Genomic DNA, 23391 nt, shown 5'->3' with positions numbered 1-23391 from the left:
AAATATTTAATTAATTAATAATTCAATTAAATTAATATTTCATTTTCACCGTATAAGCCACACTTATGGCTTTTGTTGGGATTTCTATTTCTCACAGCAAAGGGAGTTGGGCGCAGATCAAGCATGGAAATGTACAGTGTATATGAATGACGATTCCATGAAGTTTTCATATTGCCCACAGGAGGAGCACAGACAAAGGCAATGTAATCACCAATAAGAAAGATGACTATGGGTCAGTCGCATAGATACAATATAGCCATTAATCTTATGTTTATAATCAGTAGCATATCTTTGGCTGGCTTGTTTGAATATTTTCACATAGTTTTCATTAGCATCCAAGTTTTTGGTACAAAGTTGGTGTGCTTGGTCTACAGCTCCAATCAACGATTAGTAAAAATTTCTTCTTACAATACAAGTGAATTAACATTAACAGACAATGTAAGATTATGTTCAGAGGTATATTTCCTAAATGGGGAGGGGGTATGCGGGCTTTATCACAAGATGACAAGTTCAAGTGAAAGGGCGTGACCAAAATTAAGTAATTGGTGATCAAGAACATGAATTAGAAAGGAAGAAGGAAGGCAAGGTTTGAATAGCCCACAGGTGGGAAAACTATAAATCCGCCTCTGATTATAGCCTACATTTATTAGGAAAATTTTAATTTTAAAAACAATTCATATCATATATATAAATACTCCACAATATCTAAACCTTTATTTTCAGTACTTTGAGTATCATTTTATTTAAACACTTATATAACCTGAATATCGCAGTAAAAACCCGATGATGATTTATAGAATAACAACTGATGGCATTTTGAACTACCATAATTTTTTTCTTTTGTTTTAAAGATACGTAGAAGATTTCAATTTATTGCAATTTAAATTGAATTCAAACAATTTAATTTTAAAAAGTACTTTATTATTTTTTGTCATCCGTATAACCTGTATCTCTCTTTAAGATACAACAAAAAACTCAAATAAAGAAAATTAATAATAGGCTAATTCATTCAAAGTTTTTTTAATTTCGGAACATGAATTATGGGGGAAAAACTTTTAAAGACACACGCAAACCAACATATCATTTCCACGTTCGGTTTTGCAATATTCCATGTTTATGCCAAAAGAAATATGTAGACCAAGCACACCAAGCATACCAAAAGCTTAGACGCTAATGAAAACTATGAAAATATTCAAACAAGCCAGCCAAAGATATGCGACTGATTATAAACATAAGATCAATGGTTATATTGTATCTATGCGACTGACCCATAGTCATCTTTCTTATTGGTGATTACATTGCCTTTGTCGGTGCTCATCCTGTGGGCATTATGAAAACTTCATTGAATCGTCATTCATAAGCACTGTACATTTCCACCCTTGATCTGCGCCCAACTCCCTTCGCTGTGAGAAATAGAAATCTCAACAGAAGCAGGAAGTGTGGCTTATACGATGAAAATTAAATATTAATTTTATTGAATTATTAATTAATTAAATATTTCAGGTTCTTATGGAGATACTGTAATGGGGCAGATAGAAATTTACCGTTAAAGATAGGCTCACTATAATTTGGGGAATATCATGCAAACCAAAATTTTTCCACATGATATTGAAATTTTATCACAGCGAAAATCAATTATTTAACATTTCAAATTTTTATAACCGAATTTTCAAATATAATTTAACTTATATATGCAGTTAAATTTTTAAATGTAATTGATATTGTAATTTTAATCTCGAGTGTCATGTACATGAAGTTACATACAATGGGCTAACTAAAAGTCTGATTTCATTCTTTTCACTCGAGAGTTGTTACTTTAGAGTTGAAAAAAAAAAATCAAGAATCGATTCACATTTGCAGTGGTGTCAGAGACAGAGATGCTGTTGGTGCCCAGGGTACTTTATGGAATGGGTATGAGCACCCAGAGAAATGATTCAGAAATCAAAATTTCCTACTTCAAGATCAAGACAAGAACCCACAAGTTCCAAACACTTCTGATATCCTTGGCCAGTCAAAGGTGCCGACATGAAGGAAACATTGAGGAGGTGGGGGGGGGGCTGAAAATCACCATTCATTCCGTTTATAAGGGACTCAAACCCGTACTCAGGGACTCAAATCCCGACAAAAAGTGGGAAATGCGCTTATACGGTGAAAATTAAAATTTAAAAATTTATTTGATCTCAATTTTTTATTTGGGTGAGCTCTTCAACATCCCTCACTGCGAGAAATAGAAATCCCAACAGAAATGCGGCTTATATGGTAAAAATTTAATTTTAAAAATTTAATGTCTTCAATGAATACTTTCCTTCATTTGTTAAAAATTAAAACAGATGGGAAGGGGGAACATTTCCAATAAATGAGAAAAAAAATTAGTTTCATTTTTTATGCCTAAAGCAACTACCCTATTTATAAGATCACAGCAAACATATGAATTTTAAAGCAATTCAAATTTGTAGTGATGAAATGAGTCTGCGAAAAATTTGTACTGCAACAAATTTGTACCGCGCCGAAATAAGCCTGCGACAAATTTGTACCGCGACGAAATGAGTCTGCGACGAGTTTGTAGCGCGCCGAATTGACACTGCGACAAATTGAATGCGACGAATTGTCCCGCGACAAGTTGAGCACGACGAATTGACCTAGACCCTTCAGAGTACATAGTGATCAAGCCATTTGAGAACAAGGGCGGAAATGCCTCAACCGACGCCTTTTTTCACTACACTGAAGCTGGCTCAAATGCTAAAAGCCAAAAAATACGAGCTTAGTAGGAACAGTGAGACGAAACCGACGAGCAATATTATCTGACAAAATATAGTGACACTACAGTTTCATGAAACATCGCTACAGGAAAACAATGGTGCCACAATGAAAATTTATGAAGGAAAAATAATGTTTTATTACTCTGCATGTGTGCTTCATCTGACAGTCGATATCGACAGTAGTAGCCCCAAAAAGCTTCCTGAAACTATTTCACACTACAATTCAACAAAGTTTACTGTAGTTGTAGCTGATCAAATGGCCAGAAAATCTTTGGTTAAGCCAGTCTGGGGACCTGTCCACATTTTAGATAACATCTTAGACCTTAGTGTAAAAAAAAAATCCTGGATGTTGTGTAGAGCAGTACAGAAGGCCAGAACTATTTTTCAAACACAGTTTCTTTAAAATCGTATTGAAGAGCTGGGTCCATCGTACTTGTTGCAATAAAAAAAATAAAAACAAATAAACGAGTGTGATGTCAGGTAAGACCAAAATGTGTAAACAAATCTCTGTTAATTTCTGCATGGGTTGTGTAAGGTGAATGTGCAAGAATAATGAAAAAAAAAATTTCCACTGCACATTACAAATTCCCCTTATCAGTAAGAAATCAATACTTATTTGACAGAATCATATTATAGACACTCTCATACTTAATTTCATACGCTTATTTTACATCGTTGTCATATTATGGGACTATTGAAAAAAATTTTTGTACTGAACAGTGTAAATAATGTATGTCATATTTTTACAGCATTACATCAATTTTTAGTTAATTTTGAAGCCAATTTTACAAATATAGTTTTCCGTTACGAATACACAATTAAACAACATTGAATAGAAGTAGGGGGGAAAACTAAAAATAAATTTCTGTTTTTGCTATGAAACACAGTTTCTTCACATTCTGGGTCAATTTGACCCAGTCTACAGTTCTAGGTATACCGAAAGTGCAGCAGTTCTAGTGTTAACTGTTTTTTTCTCAGAGAATTTTTCATTTGAAGTTTTTCCTGGAATCACATGTGGTTCACTGTAACTTATTTGTTTAACATTTCTATGGTCTATAGATTATCACAGTATAGCACCTAATACAAAATTGAAACAGTTCAGAAGTCCATTTTTAATACCATGAGCCAGATTTTTATCTGCCCATTTCAGAAATTATTTGTGCCACAATTTTTTTTTACAGTGCACTGTAGATGGTTAAAGTTAAGTAGATGATTTCTGTCACAATCTTCAAACTTGTCAGATATACATGATACATGTTCCATCCAGTAGTTGAATGGTAAATCAATCAATTTTGTTTAATTTTACATGACTAGTTGAGTGTTTATTGACTTAGGCCGGTATTACACTGTAAAAGTTTAATAAAATCCCTTTTATAAAACTTGAAAAATCTAACCAATAAGGTTATTGGTTACATTCTAGAAAATGCAGTCGGTGACTTTATTGGCTGCATTTTTCAAGTTTTATAAAAGGACTTTTACCAAACTTTTATAGTGTAATACCGGCCTTAGACAGGTAATAATCAATGAGTGTTAATGCTTTAAAATTTCCGATTGGACTTCTTGTGGAAAGACAAGGAACCAAAAGATGTTTTTAGAATTGGTTATGAACTGTAAGTTTTGGTCTAATTAGTACTTGTGTGAATATAAAACAATTGTGGTGTGCCAAATTGATCAAATTCAAATAGGATTTAGACAATATTTGCAGCTCAGCTTGAATTTGCTTTCATTTAGCATCACCCTTTGTTTACACAATTGATAAAAGTTTTGAAACCAGTCACTTGAAACACAGCATGTGCAAATCATGATACAAAATACAAATAAATATCGATAATGGGTTGTTCAGGAGTCACTAAAGGACAGTGAGCTATAAAAAAATTACCAAAGATTCACAGTTTAAAATGGCACCACACAACTACAAACATCTTTCTAAAAGCAATGTTAAATCATTTATCTTTGCCATGAATGTAAGCACAACAGTAAAACAATTCAACTGATGGAGGGCTGATTTTAAGTAATTTGAAAAATAAAATATTTTTTCTTTTATTAATTCATTTAAGCTTCATGTTGAATGACTTTGAGCTATGTTGATTAGTAATACATTGTGCCTTGAGACAAATTCTGTGCATTCGCAGTACAAAATCATGGCAGCATATGCATTCAATTTTATGTCTGCTCTATAAGATTTTTGGCAAAAATTAGCTATATCCCATATGTATGCTCCCGATTTTGGGTTTTTCTTTAAAATATGGTCAGCATAATCATAGGAAATAACTTTGTTATTGTATTTTTCATTCTTAAAAAGTCTTGAAAACTTCAACCTCTATTGTAACAAACTTTTGATGTTAAAACCGAGTTTGACTAACTATGTTAATTCAAATTCGCACTAGGGTATTTTCATGACATAAAAAATCTTCAATGACAGAGATAATGTTTTGAAAGATTCACAGAGAATTTTGGCATCATATTTTGCCATTCTTTCTACCTCTGTCCCACTTGAGGCATCCTGCTTCATCAGTATGTCCTTCAATTAAATAACTGCCATACATGCATAAGATATTACGTTGGTTTATTCACAGATTTTGTGTATATATGGTGATCCCAGAAATATAACCCCCCCCCCCCCCACAAACACCAAGAGTCAACTGTCTCTTCTAAGAGTCAACTGTATGCAGGGTTGGTAAAAGAAACAGCTTTTTTAAAAAAAACCAAAAAAAACCGTGTTTTTTTTGTTTAAACCAGTTTTTTTTTGTTTTAAATAGTATTAACATTAAAAACAAAATTTCTGAAAAATCATTCAAACTTCTCATAATTAAAATAAAATGTTTATTAATGTAATTAAGACTATTCCCATATTAATTAATCAATAAATATTTCTTGCATTTTAACAAAAACCAACTTTTGCAATTTAATTATATTATGCTTAACTCAATCGATTACTGTGTGTTTGAAAATGCTTTTAATGTTATTATTAATTTTATAATATATGAAGGTTTTTTCTCAAGTTATTTTCAGTATACTTAATTAGGAAGCTATTTTGCAAAAACTAATAAAAATTAGGTGAATATAATAAATTTAATGAAGCAAATAATGCAGATAATTAGCCATGATTTACAATATACAGGGTGATTATAACTAAGGTTCTGATTTCAAAACACTGCAAAAAAACGATTGTCAGAATGACTTGAAAATTGACATGAATATTCCGGAAAAAACGCAATTTTATTTGATAAAGGGGGCAAAATACTTAAAAATGTAAAATTAATGACATTGTCCAACATGTGAGAAATTTGCTCACAGAATAGAAACGATAGCCAGTCATGGCAAAATGATAACTTAATTATAGCATTGCACGATTTCATAATTCATAGAAACATCACAAAAAACGAAGTAATTGAACAAATAACTACAACTTAAGAAATGTTAAATATGTTGTCCACTGTGTTCTGGCTATGAGGTTGAAAGCACAAAAATTCTTGTTCAACAACAGATCAGAGTATGCCATGGTCATGATGTGGATGTGCTTGCAATTCAGCTTTCTTAAAACCAAACGTGCCCCACGTTAATATTCCTGAGGAACTTCTAACATATAGGGGATGTGCTGGAGACTGCAATTCACCAAAGTTCGCAACCTGACCACATAACATTTTGAGGTACCCCCCCCCAGCCAGAAGTTGCAAGGGTTAAGTTGCATCCTGTCAAAATGGGTCTTCAGCAGCTGCTTAGCTAGTATTGCAATGTGCATCTTGATAGAAGTTCTATCCACACACTGATGCTGTCGAAGTGCCGAAATAATGTGGTTGCACAAAATAGATTATACTGCTGGCCAAGTACAGCATCATCTACTTGCACATTTTGCACTACATGCACTTTTTTTTCCTTTTGCGAAAGAAACTTCCATTGCTTCAGGAATATCCCTGCAAATTTTCAAGTCATTCTGACCAGTATTTATTGTATAGATTTGGAATCAAAACTTAAATTATAATCACCCTGTATATAGCTGATTATTTTTATAAATCTGTTACTACCATACAGTAGAACCTTGATTAACTGGGTTTAACAGTGAAAGTATAAAAAAACAACTATTGAATATTAACACTGGAAGATATACAGTAGATGTGCTACTTCTTATGAGAAAGAAAACGAAAATGTATATGAGGTAATGTAACTACTATAGTACACTAGCCTTTGTCCTTTAGGGACAGCTGGTATCTTTATTGCATTATAGGACCACCTGCCCCTAGCATGATGGTTTCATTACTGTTGTTGCTTCTTTGTGAAAAGAAAAAAAAAACCTATGTGATAATACACCACTACATTTAGATGTGTGATGCAATCCTTATTCACATGAATTTGCTAAAGTTTGATTGAGCATCAGAATGTAGCCAAAGGTTAGAAAATGTTGTAAGAATGAGAAATTTTGGCTTTTGTGTACAACTTTAAATAACTAAGATACTTCATATGAAAAAATATATATATTCTGGCCACTTTTATGGGACTTTTTGAAAAAAAAAACCCACTTATAAAATCTTGTCATTTAAAGATATACCATCAGAATGTACCCCAAGGATATAAAATGTGGTAAAAATAACATTTTGGCTAATAATGAACCAATGTGATATTTTTCAAGGGAAAAAAAAGATATTTCGGCCACTTTTATTTGATTTTTTAACGACCCTGACTGTATGTGTTATTTTTAATTATTTATATATAAGCTTTTATTATACTATTTAATTATATAATTTATTAAACTTTAATTATTATATAATTTATTATACTTTAATTATTATATAATTTATTATACTTTAATTATTATATAATTTATTATACTTTAATTATTATATAATTTATTATACTTTAATTATTATATAATTTATTATACTTTAATTATTATATAATTACACTAAGTTTAATTGTTATGTTATTTTTTTTTATTTTTCCAGAAAGTGAAAGTGCTTGAACAGATTTCTGATGATCAAAAAATCAGTAAGAAAATATATATGCCTTTGTTTGTGTATTTAAATAAAGGGTGAATGTGAGGTGTTCTGCGAAATAAATGGGAAGGGGTGATAGACGAGCCCAAGTGTAACATGAAACACCCTAACAACCCTGTCCTATCTTGTGTCATTTTCCAGCTATGGGGGATAATTGATTATGTTAAAAAAAATATCAAATCGGAAATTACCCAAATTTGTAAAGTTTCTGAAAGACCTATGCGCAAACTAAGCAATACTTGGAAAGGATAGAAAAATCATATAAAGTGACACAAATTTCATTGAAATATCTGGATTTAATGGTTAGCTACAGGCACTGAAAGAAGAAGTGAAGTTCAAAATCAAATTGTTGCCAGAATTTCTTATCGCCAATTCCACAAATACCCTTCTAGTTCCAGTCGCTTAAATTTACCAAAAACTTTTCCATTGCACCAGCTTTTGAAAGAACACACAATAAACCATGTTGGTGCTTAATCTATTTCAGGATAAATTTTGTCTTATATTTGTAGTACACTGAAATATTCATTCATTGAAGTCATCTTAGTAGGTTTTAGCAACTGTTTAATTCAAAGGTTTTTAACAGCTGGCTGATGCGAAGATATATTTTAGAAAGAGTGAAAATTCAAATGCATTTGCGGGGAATTGAACCCATGTCCTTTCACTTTCCAGATGAACGCCCTAGACCACTACACTACAGAGGCAACGGATATCTGAATCTTTCCTTGGAGCTGAATGGGACCATACATAAATGGTCAGACCTAACTCAGCCCAAAGCTCACAATGCCTCCAGATGGTGACTTATCGAAGGTTGATGTCACTCTCCGCTATCTGTTCAGTGCACACAAGATCTAAGCGTTTAATGTGATAGGCCTCCTTGTGATGCACCCTGGGTAATGCCAAATCTATCACATGTCATTGTCTTCGCATATTTGTACTCATGTCCTTTACCTTCAATAGCCCAGATTATATGTTTATTTCCACACATCTCACCGTACCTGTCTTGTGTCTCGTTTTGTCCTGTCCATGTATTCGTCTTCTGTGTACAACCTCTCATTGTGGGCCCCGCTCAGGCAGGGAGAGGTCCTCTCAGACAGGGCATTGCTTCTAGTGTTTGCCCTATCTGGGACACTGTCTACCCATGTGTTTGCAGTGTGTGGAGACCCGTAAGGCAGGAGATGGGGATCTTGGTTAGCCTGATGTGCTAGCGTTGGCCTCGGATTCGGCCAAAATGAGAGGCTTGGATTAGCCCCATCCAGATCAATCGGCTCTGGTCATCTCGGTGGCTGAAGGGGTTACATTACTGGGCAGGGCCGTAACTAGATACTTTGTTATCCGAGGCAAGCCGGCATATTGGTGCCCTTGTAATGTAGAAGAAGCATTTAAGGGGAGAATTCGCGCCCCCTTCTGGTTCAGTGCCCGGGGCACCAGACCACCTGCTCCCCCCTAGTTGCAGCCCTGTTACTGGGTAGGTAGAGGGGCCAGACTTTGTTGAGGTTTGTTGATGCTGCTTCACGTCACTTTTCGATCTTGAGCGCGTCTGCTTGCCTGCTTTGGTTTCATATAGCTCTTACGTGTGCGCATCCCCTCATAGGGCTCCATGGTTGGTAGGAGTGGAACGATACCCATTTAATTATGGGAAAAAAATCAAAATGTCAAAGAACTGCTTCGAATCAAACTTGCGTCACTGTAACTGCTGCTTCAAATTCATCAAGTCTCATTTTTCTTTTTGCACTCTTCTGATACCGAGAAGCAGCTGGCCAAAGTATCACCATTCTTAATAGATAAAGCTCTCTATGTAGGTACTTTAAAATCAGTGAAGGCTTTTCATTCAGGAGACCTGCACAATGGAAACTAACGCACCCAACTAATTTTACTGTGGTACCGTGATGGATAAGGTAATGTAATTCATGACAAATGGCATGAATGAATGGATGAGTGTAAAACGTAGAGGAACACAGTGATTGCAATGCGCTGAGAGAGTCACTATAGATGATGCATTGTCGGTGGCGTTCATATCATGTAGGATAGCATATAGTTCCGCCGAATAAATAGAAAATGTGTTAAGAAGTTTAAAAGATGTCTCCTCACAGCAGATGTAGGCATGACCAGAGCCATCAGTGTATATGGGGAAGTACCTGTTATACCTACCCCTGTGCCTAAAGAATATCTGGCGATATATCACATCTGCTGTAGTGGCTCTAGGATATGATGATAATGATAGAGAGACATCTGGTGGAGACTGTTCCCACGATGCCAGTTGTTGGGCAGTGGGAGCCGTGCGACTGATGTCTATTTGTAGTTCCTCCAGCAAATCCGTAGGGCGAGATGGCGGACTGGGTCAAGCACACTCAGATAGCTCCAAGATGCTGACCCATATACAATGGAGCCATAGTCAGGCTTTGATCTTACTAGAGCTTTATAAAGTAGAATAAGTGACTTACGGTCTACTCCCCACGATCTGATAGAAACTAACACACCCAAACAAGCTGAACTCATTCAAAAACTTACATCTCTCAGAGATATTCCAATAACAGTCAAAATCCATCCCACGCTGAATTATTCACATGCCGTAATTTCAGACCCTAATTTAATTAACATGGATGAAGAAGAACTAACCCAAGAGCTGGCGTCTCAAGGCTTAACATTTGCCAAACATATTATGAGCTGCAAAGATGGTAAATCAGCTCCAATATGTAATATAATCCTCACATTTTCATCCCCAACATTGCCAAAAGATATCAAAATTGGTTATTATTACCTCAAAATCAGGCCATACATACCTAACCCTGTTCGATGCTTCAACTGACAAAAATACTGTCACTCATGAATGGCATGCTGTAGTCAACCCACCTGCACAATGTGCAGTGAGAAGGACCACATTTCGGACACTTGTACTGATTCACCATTCAAGTGCGTCAGTTGCGGTGGCGACCATCCTGCATTTAATAGAAAGTGTCAGAAATGGAATGAAGAAAAAAAGATCTAGAAGATGAAGAAGGTCCTCAATAACATCTCATATATCGAATCACGCCATCGTATAACCTCTAACCAAGCTAAAATAGGTAGATTATACTCTAATATGATAGCAAATCCATTGTCAGCTAATAAAACTAACAATGTCACCAAAGTATCTGTAACAACTCGGACCAAACCCACAGCTGATACATCAACTCAAACATCATCTAACCAACTGTGCAATAGTTGTGGCTGCTGTTGCTCCACTGGATTCTGGAGGGAATCTACCTGCAAAGAAGAAGCGGGAAAAGCAACGGCGAACACATTCAAAATTTCTGCAGGTACTAAACCTAAAACCGTTTCAGGAAATAAAGCTAAAAAGAAACAATTCAAAGCTGGATATTCACAAAAAGCCACACTAAGAGCGCTGAAATATCCCACCATTAAAAATATGTCACTAATTGAATACAATTCAATTGATCGTGATGTGGAGTTGGACAACCCTCCAGAATCCGGCAATACTCGCCACAAGATTGACCAGAATAAACTCAATGACCTCGAACCGTCTACTTCTATTTAATCCTTTAATCTATGGCCAACATAATTCAATGGAATATTCGTGGTCTTAAATCCAATTACAAAGATCTCAAGGATCAATCGATATCACCCTGTTTGCGTGGCACTCCAGGAAACTTTTACGAAGCCCTCGGAGACATGGAACATCAGGCGACATTCCCTGTTCTGTATCGGTTATGATGACAGGAGTAGAGCTTGCCACGTTGTTGCTCTACTGGTTCCAAATCATGTGTCATTGCACGTTTTAATGCTGCGCATGAACCTGCAATGTCTAGACTTTCATGATGACCCACAAATGTTTCTCAACAATAATCGAATACCAATAGTAAGAAACACTAAATTCTCCAGCTTTACATTCAATAAGAAACTTACTTTCAAACCTCATATTGCACAATTGAGAGCTCTTTCGATGAGCAAATTGAGTGAAGACGATGAACCTCTTGAAGGTCATCTCATCTGCATCGTGGGGAGTAGACCGTAAGTCGCTTATTCTACTTTATGAAGTTCTAGTAAGGTCAAAGCTTGACTCCGGCTCCATTGTATATGGGTCAGCATCTTAGAGCTATCTGAATGTGCTCGACCCAGTCATGGCCCCCACATGCTAGTGCCGGGCACCCAGGCCAGGATTTTGGGGGGGGCGCCCCCCCCCCCCCCCGAAAAATTTTGTGCACCTCCCTTGAGAAAAGATTATGGTGTATTTTTCAGTTAAAAAAAAAGAAAAAAAAGAAACCCCTTTCGGGAAGAAAAAAAATGTTGCATGCCCTTCCCCCTCCCATGAGAAAATCCTGCATACGATACAGCATTTGCATATGCAGCAAAACATCGCTACAATGATAATCGATAATAAATATATCTACAATGATATTTTTTTCAAATCTTGTTTGGAAAATTGTTTCTTGTTCTTGGAAAAATCTTGTTTCAAATCTTGGAATTGCCTGGCTTAATGTTAAACTCTCAGTACAACGACATCATCTACTATGATAAACGCCTCAATAACCCAATATTCTTAGGAGAATTTTGAAATCGCTACCGCAATATTTTGCGCTAAATGATCACCGAAAGCTAACGTTATGTGTATTGTTGCACTATGTGTACGACACACAAAAGCACTATGCGGTAAGCTTCTGTACAGGGACAATACACATCTAAGTGAATTTTATAAATAAAATAATCAATTACAATTTTTTGTAACAAACAAATACATAAAATCATATTTTCCGATAATATTAACAATGCCGATATAGAAAAAATGACAATAGCATAAATTTGATCACACGTGAGGATAATGTTACCGCTTTAATCCCTCTACCACAATATTTTTTTTTGGTCCGTAGAATATTGTTATATCGAGGTTTCACTGTCTATTTAAACTAAATAATAAAATATAATTGTGTGTGTGTGATAAATATTATCACATTTCGAGATATGATTATGTGATTTGTATATAATTTTACGCAATACAATAGAGCTCCTCTATGGGCCAGTTAAAGGAACGAATTGGTTAGGCAATATGGTTTTCCCATAGAAACTTGGGATTGCCATAGGCGTATTGCCATTTTCACAAGGATGGGGGGTTACATTCTTTTTTCCTGCAAAAATTTTATAATAATTTTCCCTATAATCTCGGCTCTGGGGGGGTGGGGGGGGGGTTAGAACCCTAAACCTCCTTTGCATACGCCAGTGGTGATCGTGATCCATGGTTGGCAGGGCCGCAACTGGGGGGGGGGGGGACAAGCAGGTATCTTGCCCAGGACCAGAAGAGTGCGCAAAATTCACCTTTTATAGCCTCTTCTTCAAAATTACAGGGGGGGGGGGGGGGAATGTCAAAATATGTGCTTACCTCAGCTGATCAAGCATTTAGTTGCGGCCCTGATGACTAGTGTTCAATGTCAAAGTCTCTCGATTAACGATAATACCTCTATTATGGTATTTTTCTTCGCCCTCAGAATATCGTTATATCGAGATTTCACTGCAGTTTTATCATGCATAATACTAGCTACAATACCCGGCGCTGTCTGTGTTTTCTTCATTTATTGGGAGGATTGGAAAAGTGACAAACCATTACAAAGGAATAAATATATAATACTGGCAGGATTAAGGAAGTGACAAGCCATTGTAAAGGCACGTGTAAAACACATTACTAGGGAACCACGGTAACCAAAGTAAGCATTCCGAAATTGATTGTTGAGGCCCAGAAACCATTGTTGCCTGACGATTTTTCGTCCATTTTGGGTATCTGCCCTCCTCTGACGAACTTTTGAAGTAGCTTATCGTTCAATCAGGGCCCTGTTTGGTATATATCCAAATTTTGGCGACGATCGATCTAAAATTGTGGATTTGTATAGAGAACATACACACAGACAGAAAATCAATTATATATAGATATATATGCACAGTATTAAATTTATCCTTAGTTTCTCTCAGATAAGATATCCACCGCATCTCTATGGTTTCGTTGTTCACCAAGCAAGTAAGTATACTCATACTACACCAAATGAAACTACTGTAGAATCTCTACACATGACGAACCAGTTTGAAACATGTTTTACACAAAACAAAATTTCTATCAAAACGTTTAACTTCAATTTAGAACATCAAAGATTATTCCTATAACGCACGGGTTCTCAAACTGTGCGCCTCCAACCTTTGTCATGGTGTGAGGTTTACGAAAATATTCTTTGTTAAACAGCTCTGGAGAGCCGGTGGAGCTCGCGGATAAGCATTGAATAAGGGGAAAGGGCGCCTCAGGTGGAAAAAGTTTGAGACGCCCTGCTCTAACGTGAAGTTATTCCATGCAATGATTTTTTTGATAAAACGAAGCGATTCCGTTATGCCAGGCAATTCACTACAGGCGTGCAAAAAGAATAAATAAATTTAGTGAATTAAAGAGTTAAAGTAATAATACTGAAAACTATTTTCATTGGCCTTGGTTGAAGCACCGGCCTGAAAAATTGAACAGAAATAATTTAAATATTTATGTTCACTTCATCTATTCAACTGAGCAACTTTACAATTCTGTTACAGTCGTTTATACGACGTTCAAGAGGCAGAGTCAAAACGTTTCATAAAACGTTTTATGTATAAGTCGAAGTGAATATAACAGCCTTTTTAAAAAATTATCCCCACCTCATACATATAAAATGTTATAAAATTTTATGTGTCTAATTGCATTCCAATTCTGTTCTAAAAAAATATTTCATACTTGAGAGGAAATTAAATCATATTTCAAATCATTTAAAGAAATAAAATTTGGCACAACATTACCTTTGGGACACGACATTGAGTACAAAATTGCAACAAAATCTTCTTGACTTGCAAAAATTTCCCCATCTTGGACTTTTTTTTTTGGCAGTAGATTATTATCAATCAGGAGCTTGCTCTTTGGTTGTTTCTCTACTTCATAATTGTTTCAAAAAGTTGAAAGGAACATATTCAACTGATTTGCAACTTTTTCCAGGGGGGGGGAGCAAAATTCTTCCGGGGGGGAAACACGTGTACTCAATGTATGTATATATATATATTTGTATATATATATATATATATATATATATACCATTTTTAGTGTATTTTCAAAAGCTGGGGGGGGGGGCCGTTCGCCCCCCTAAATGGCGGGCCTGTTTGCAAGATGAACTTTCGTTATCAATTTAAAATTCTTGTTGAATTCTTCCAAAATTTCCAGTTTTTTTAGAGAGAGCGTTTTTTGTTTTTCCCGACATTACGAACGACGAATTTGACACAGTCAGCAAGCAGTGCCGTCTGAACGCATGGACCCACCCGAGCACGGCCCGGGGGCCTCAAGAGAAGAGGGGAGGACCTCACAAAAATGGCCCATGATGCTCTTAAGATGGCCCTGTCAGCAAGCAAAGCACCACATCGAAAGAAAGTTCTACAGGAAACGATCGAAATAACTTGCTGTGCATGTGTACCTATTTTCGGCAGACCTGTACCCCCCTCCCCCAAATGCTTACAGCAGACTTTCTCACCCTCTCGGGATAACGTTGAAAACATAGGGAGAGAAAAAATTCTGAAAGGTCATATGGCCGTCAAAACAATTGAAACCCATTTCTTCGGGACTCTCCACATATGCGTATTCTCAGAAAGAGGCAATAAACAAATCACCTAAGTGTCCACTCTAAATGGTCATCAGCCATCTCACTGGCAATTTTCGTATACGTCAGCAATCACCCTAAAATTTATGTCTTTAAATTTATGAACTGAAACAGCAGGGGTCGCGCGGTAGCCCTGTAGGTCCCTACACACGCTCGACAACTAGGTGAGGATTATTCTAGTGGCTATAGCCAACACCCCCTATAGATAAGAAAGCCTCCACACTGAAGTCGTGACATCACGGAGTGGAGTCTGATCGCGGGGACGATCATTTTTCTTCCTTCATAATATCTTGCCTTTCTAGGCAACTGAATCAATTTTCTATTACAGATTTCTTAAGTTCAATATAAACAAACTATGAAAAATTGGTTGTTTGCATTGATTTTTTTTTAATTAAAAAAATATTTCCTCTTAATCCCAACTTACTACCTTAATTATGAAGAAAAAAAAAACTTTTGCAATATATATCTTCCCTTATTTTATTCTGTTCAGAAAATATTTTAAAAATAAATACAAAATAATTATTTGCAAAGCTAGACAAATTAATATAAATCAGCATAAGATGAATTATAAACATCCCTTTTTCTACAGCTCTTATAGTTGAACCGATAACTTCAAAATAAATCAAGGAAGCAAAGAAAACAACTTCAACTAACAAAAATTCTAATATTTATTTAAAAAAATTGATAAAATTTATAGAAAATTGATAAAATTTATAGAAAATTGCCACAAGCAACATATTAGAAATATATTTTCGCACAGATAATAGTAAAACTTATAAAAATTCCCATTTAATGTATGGAAGTTAGTGTATGGCAATATTTAATTGTGCTTCTTGATTCATCATACAATTTTCTCAATGTTGCAACTGAAACACATTTGAGATTCTTCTATGCCCCCTCCGAAAAATATGGATAATATAAAGAAATTTTACAATTGTTCTGGTTGATTCAATCACTTCAGACATAGTTCCAAATATCTGGCACTCTCGTAGAATTCCCCCCACCCCTAAAATCAAGGAATGGTTTGAGATTAATTTCATCCATAAGAAGCTTCACTTTTTGTCTGATTCATTCAAGTAATAAACTTCTACATACAGTAGTGATAGGTCATCAGATTGCTCTGCACTAGGAGATTAAAGACATTAAATTAAAGATTAAAGATTTATCAGAAATTACCGTTCGAATAATTTGTGCATGAGGAATTACTGCAGATTAACTACCTATAAATACCTATGCATGGGAACATATTGAGTGAAGGAGTGAACACATACAAAATCATAAAATATATAGAACAGCTATGTAGAGTTCAAGTCTATTTAATCCAATGGATTTGCTCTTTTACAAAAGCTATTGTTTTTGTTTGTCTTCAACATAAACTAGCAATTCATTCAAAATATCCTCACATACATTGAATAAGTGATTAAGACCATCACTATCGGATTCTTTTACATTTAAAGCGCATTTCAAATTGCCTTCGAGATCATGTGTATGACTGAGAAATGGGAATGTAAACTTGCCTAGTTTTGTTAGTTTGACATTTTCATGAAAGCATTTCATTAAGGCTATTATTCACTTTTATATGTGTATATTTTTTTCATATTAATCATGAAATGCCATCAACTTTATTTAGATAAAAACAGACTAGATATAAGAGTGTACCAAACAGTCTATGATATTTTATTACAGGGCTGGACAAATCCCAGGTGCCAGGTCACCACGGTGACTAAAAAATTGGTATTGGCACCTAAAATATTTTTGTGTAGTTACTAAATTGCAGGTTGAGTGCAGCATAATATTTTGGGATTTATAGCAGTATATTTGCAACATCAAAGAAGGTCACTATGCCCTGAAAAGTTAAAAAACAAATTATTTTGGACCTTTTTCTTCGGGTAAAGTTTTTTTTAGGAAATTAAAAAATTGTTGGGGGTGCCTAGATTTTTTTGCTATTTGTCCAGCCCTGTCCTATTATTTGATAGTATAAATTATTTTCTTATTTATTTGATAACAGCTTGCAGAAAATTTTCTCTGTGTAGATTCATCTACATTTACCATACATTTTAAAATAATTGAGATAATTTATGTTACTCACTTGAAATGAAAATGAAAACTTACCCAGTTTTGAATCACAAATCCTGACAAAAACATGCAACATTAAGTTAGCTTTTAAATTATCGTCAAAATTTTTGTGTGTTGATAATATGAATGAAAAAAAAAAGTTCTTGGTCATGTCTTTCAATTTTTTTTACACTGACAGCATATCCAAAGACGAAAAATAGAGCTTTTCGTAGTAGGCTACTCTCGTTAGGGGTTGAAGCTTTTAACTATAGCTGTAGAAATGCACTCGCCATCAAAAATAGCACACTAGTAAAGAATATTTGAGTCACCACAAGAATCCGCAGGCAGTTATATACTGGAGTGAGAACAAAATCCTGAAAGAAAATATAGTAAAAAATATTAGTCATAAATAGGATTACATATTTTTATATCTCACATTACATATTTTTCAGTTATCTGCATGACTAAACCCTAATTCATTTATATGAAATAAATTTTTTTCCTTTATTAGATTAAAAGCAGTTACTCTTACCCTAGTCCTTGGGTATAAAAATAATTGTTTAGTATAATTTGATAAATAAGTTGATGAAAACCAAAAATTAAAAAAAATTAATACAATATTCAATACTGTTGCTAAGTCACTATCTTTCTAACCAACTTACCCAAATTTTATATATACAATGTACTTTAGAATCGTAGTTGTTTTGAAAAATGAATTAGTGAAATTTCGTTACAACGATACTCTATATAACGATGAATAACCTCTACAACGATGTTTTTCAAGTCTTGTTCGGAAATGTTTATACTCTAGTGCTAAACTGATGCCCTCTACAACAATATATGTACATTTTTTTGGTTCACAGATTATCGAGATTATCGTTATATTGAGGTTTTACCGTATTTTGAAACGAATAATTATTTCTTTGCAGCATGAATGTAGTTTTGATAGGATAGATTTAGGCAAAATTTACACACAAATGTATTGTATAATCCTATTCCGCAAATTATATAAAATATCACAATATATACACTATTTAAAACATTCTTTGTTTAATTATTTTGTGTTGTTCATTGTAAATAATGTCGTAATTTTCACTGGTAGGGATAAAAGTAAATCCAATAAAAATACTTACTCAAAAACTTTCGGCACTGATGTCCTTCCTTGATTATAGAAGCCAGCCTTTGATGATAGATCTTATTCTTCAGTAAATTAAAATAAGAGAAGCCTCTCTGTCTCTTGGCATCCACGAGACATGATTAATTAAAATTAAAAAGGAATATAAGCACAAAAATAAATTTTAAAATGTCGTCTAACAAACTTAAAAACACTAACACCAACGAATAAAAAACGTGTGCAAACATGGTTGCTTCGTCTTCCTTCAGCCTCCACCTGGCTACGTCACTATTTGTGACGTCAGCAGTGTGGAGGCTTTCTTATCTATAGGGGGTGTTGCTATAGCCCTGAGGACACACAAAATGCTGGTGTCCTTGCGTCTCAGTAGCCATGACCATCACAATGTCTTTTGTTCTTCCTTCCTAGGAGAACGACTGCCATGAGAGCTGGGGGGGGGGGGTCCTTGTACAATGTTCTTTTCTTTGTTTCCGGGGGGGTTTTTTTTCCCCGTTTACTTGTACATGTGTATAGTTAAAAAAAATTTCAATGAGATCTAAGGTACGTACACTGCTCAAAACAATTAGGGGAGCAAGCAAAAAAGTGAAGAAAACCGTGCGAGACAGCCACGTATTGGCATACAATGGATAGTACACGCGTATCAATGTGCAATACAGAAAAAAGACGTAAAAAAATTTGGAATTAAGCTTTAATTCTTTGAAAATATGAAAGAAACATGAAAAGATGATTTAGGGCAACAATTTGGTTACATGTAAACGATAAAAAAAAGTACTGTTTAGACATGATGCATGAGTTTTAATAGGGCGTGTGGTCTCCTCGAACAGCTAAGACTGCTGCACACCTGTTTGCCATGGATGCGATGAGGTTATCGATCAGACTTTGGGGAATACTGTTCCACTCCTCAAGAAGTGCAATCTGCAAGTCTCGGACAGTAACAGGCGGCCTTGGTCGCGCAGCAATGCGTCGTCCGAGCATGTCCCAAACATGCTCGATTGGATTCAGGTCAGGAGAGCACGCTGGCCATTTCATACGCTGTATTGTTTCAGCTTCAAGCATGTTCTCCACCAGACGAGCTCTATGCGGTCGGGCATTATCATCCTGGAAAACAAAGGAATCTCCAATGGCTCCAGCGTAAGGGATGACATGAGGTCGCAGTATCTCGTCTAGATACCTTCGGGCCGTCAAAGTGCCATTCCGAATGATATGCAGATCCGTACGTCCGCCTATGCTGATTCCACCCCATACCATCCAACCAGCTCATCTGTATTGTGACCTTTCACGAACGAATGCAGGGTTATTTCGAGTGCCCCTGTCCCTCCATACCAGAACACGTCGGGTGTCACACTCCAGACTGAATCGGGACTCGTCTGTAAACAGCACTTGGCTCCAATCATGTTGCTCCCAATCTCGATGTTCAGCAGCCCATCTTTTTCGTGCCGCACGGTGGCGTGGGGTCAATGGAATGCAGACCATTGGCCTACGTGCATAGAGCCCTCCCTCATGAAGCCGATTACGTACTGTTTGGCTGGACACCCTTCGTCCTGTTGCCAAGAGCAACCGTCTTTGCAGCTGCGTAGCATTCTCTGTTCTGTTTCGACGGATTGTTAACCGTACATACCGGTCATCAGTTGCTGTAGTGGCGTGCGGCCGACCTTGCCCTGGTCGACGTCTAACATTTCCTGTTTCTTGGAATCGATTCCACAGCCTTGCAACAACACTTCTGGCGACTCCAACAGCGTCCACGGCACTACGTTGTGTTTGCCCGGATTCCAGTCTGCCTATAACACGCCATGCCATGGATTCCGGTAAATCACGTTGTTGAGACATCCTCAAGTCACCTTGTCTCAAAAAAAATACTGCACAATCGAATTTCACAGTTACGGCAGTAAAACAGACGTTTCTGCAACATCCCGATTTCTGCCCTTATCTCCTTTTTCTGGTTTTTGAAGTCATGAACTTTGATTTGCATATGAAGTTTTCTTCTTCCGTTTCCTGCTGGGCTTTAAATTATGGATGATTCATTTTATGTTACTTATCGGTATACATCTTTGCGTAATTTTGTTAAAACCATGTGCTCCCCTAATTGTTTTGAGCAGTGTAGTTCAAGATATCCGTCCATACGAGTACAAATTGATATGATTGATATTAAAGAGTCCTGTCGATTTTCCTATGGGACATATCTGAAAGAAAAAAAAAATCAAAAAGATCTTTCCACGGGCCCCAGGGCTGGAACCCTGTCAGCCCCCCCCCCCCCATGTGGGGGCCATGGACCTAGTCCACCATCTCGCCCTCCGGATTTGCTCTGGAGCTTTCCAGATATCTCCTATGGAGAGTCTGTACATCGAGTGCAATGAGCCATCACTGACATCAAGACGTCAGCAACTTCCCTTGAAATATTGTATCAAAGTGAGGTCTTTTCCGGATTATTTACTTCATCGTGTCATTTTTAATCCTTCTTTTCATAGACTTTTCGCTGCTCACCTTTCATGTATTCTGTCTTATGGTTTTCGTATGCCAGCACTTGTGGAAGAACTACAAATAGACATCAGTCACATGGCTCCCATTGCCCAACAACTGGCACCGTGGGAACAGTCTCCACCAGATGTGTCTCTATCATTATCATCATATCCTAGAGCCACTACAGCAGATGTGATATATCGACAGATATTCTTTAGGCACAGGGGTAGGTATAACAGGTACTTCCCCATATACACTGATGGCTCTGGTCATGCCTACATCTGCTGTGAGGAGACATCTTTTAAACTTCCTAACACATTCTCTATTTATTTGGCGGAACTGTATGCTCTCCTACAGCACAGTCGCCTCACGCAATCTTATCTTTTATCAAGAGAGAGTCAACCAGAGTGCCCTCACTGTCAAAATCCATTGACCATTGCTCCTGCTTTTACTTGTTCACATCATCATTTTATGACTGATTTTGGTAATAGTCATCTTTCATTTCTGGACGTTTTAAATGACCATTGCGATGCATCTCTCATTTTTTAATTCATCAAAGCCATTGGTTTATATGACAAATTATAGTTTTTACAATCGATGTCATTATTTTACGTTTATGCATACTTTTGCCTTTTGAAGTGACAAGAACAAGTATTGTATTAATTTTATATGGACATTTGTTTTGGCGCAGCTTGACCTAGATGGTCCTTGTGCCAATAAAACCTAAATGAATGCTTTTTGGATAATATTTTTAACACAATAGGTAAATAACGTGAGAAACTTTTTTATATATTACATTTTATTAAATCTTAATTTATTATAATAATTAAAACAAAATATTAATTATAGTTTGAATTTTTCGACATACAAAGAGTCTAAAATAGACAATATATAATTTTATGGTCCATTTTATCTAAACTACTGATTACCCAAATGTTTAATTTACTAAGCAAAATAGAGCTATTTATTCTGAATACGTGCGATAGAACATCGGGATTAGGTTTTTGACTTCAGAAACTAGCTCAATATTATAACAGTGAAAAACTTATTGCCAACGTTGCCCACACAAATTGATTTTTTTTCTTAACCTAATAGATATGTTAAATAGCAAAACACTTTTATGTTGATTAACATGCTTTTCTATTTTGAATTTTACATTTACACATCACTCAAGCGATGACTTGCTTAGGTATATGACATGAGGAGAAACCTTTTTTGTATATTACATTTTATTTTTGAACTTTAATTTATTACATTAATTAAAACAAAATATCAATTATAATTTACAGTTTAAAATTTTTTGATATGCAAAGTGTCTAGAACAGATAATATGCAATATTTTATGGTCCATTTTACCTGAACTACTGATTACCTGTGTTCTGTTTATTCATATATGCGATAGAGCATCAGGGTTAGGTTTTTGACCTCAGAAACTAGCGCAGTATTAAAATAGTCAAAAACTTGTCAATGTTGTCAAATAGTTTTTTTTAAACCTGATGGATATGTTAAATAACAAAACTCTTACTTTTGTGTAGGTTAACATATTTTTATATTTTCGACTGTAAATGCTGAGAGAAATTACCTATATTTTGTTATATTAAACTTTCTGATCTGACAAAAATTTCATTACAAATAATTTCTTTGAGCAGAATCTGTTAATATACCAAACTCATTTATTTACACCTAAAAATTTTGTGGCATAGGCTGTATCAATACAGATTTTTAAAGAGTATTTTCTATCGAATCAGAGCTGGCAGGACTTGACACGCAAAGCATTGTTTTGAACGTTTAGATGCAGCTTCAATTCAAAAACCATTGCATTATGAATGCTAGGAAATATAACGCACCATATCATAGTCAAACTAAGCTATTTTTACTTTTGCACTGAGAAGAAGCAGTTTTGTAAGTATCATATATATATATATATATATATATATGCAAGCCAGTACTACCAAATTAAAGGACATTTTAGTCCTACAATTTAGTATTTTGTTTGCTAGGTATATTCTAATGTGATTACACAGTATGGGCATTGTTATAAGTATCAGTGATTATCTAAATAATTTAATAACAGAAATCAGCATTACATGTATAGGGTGTAAGAGATATTTTTAAGCACCTTTTATAAAAAGTGTACAGCTGATGTTTATCTACACATATATAAGCAGTTAAAGAAATTTTGCAAGGTCAAAAATCATCGTTTGAATTGAAGAATATCAAATCATTCCCATAAGTTTTACTTCCGCTTTTATGCTATGCTTTATTCAAATTGCATATTTTATAAGAAAAAAACATATATATTGTCCAAAATAATTCTGTAGAGAGAATATTATTTTGCAATCATATTTAAGTATTTT

General features: G+C 35.4%; 1 protein-coding gene across 11 annotated transcripts in view; it reads left to right on the top strand.

Moving 5' to 3' along the window:
* LOC149074117 (uncharacterized) overlaps positions 1-23391 on the top strand; it is a 420692-nt gene that overhangs the window by 282342 nt on the left and 114959 nt on the right. For all 11 annotated transcript variants that reach the window (XM_089246242.1, XM_089246238.1, XM_089246241.1 and 8 more), the window contains one exon: positions 7700-7742. In XM_089246242.1, the coding sequence (XP_089102368.1) occupies positions 7700-7742 (43 nt within the window). The remainder of the gene's footprint in view (positions 1-7699; positions 7743-23391) is intronic.

Source organism: Pholcus phalangioides, unplaced genomic scaffold, assembly GCF_987345545.1.
Source record: "Pholcus phalangioides strain wild (caught in Gottingen) unplaced genomic scaffold, Ppha-v1.0 ptg000017l_1, whole genome shotgun sequence".
Classification (NCBI taxonomy): domain Eukaryota; kingdom Metazoa; phylum Arthropoda; class Arachnida; order Araneae; family Pholcidae; genus Pholcus; species Pholcus phalangioides.
Note: the sequence above shows the minus strand (reverse complement) of the source record. Positions and strands in the feature narration are given on the sequence as shown.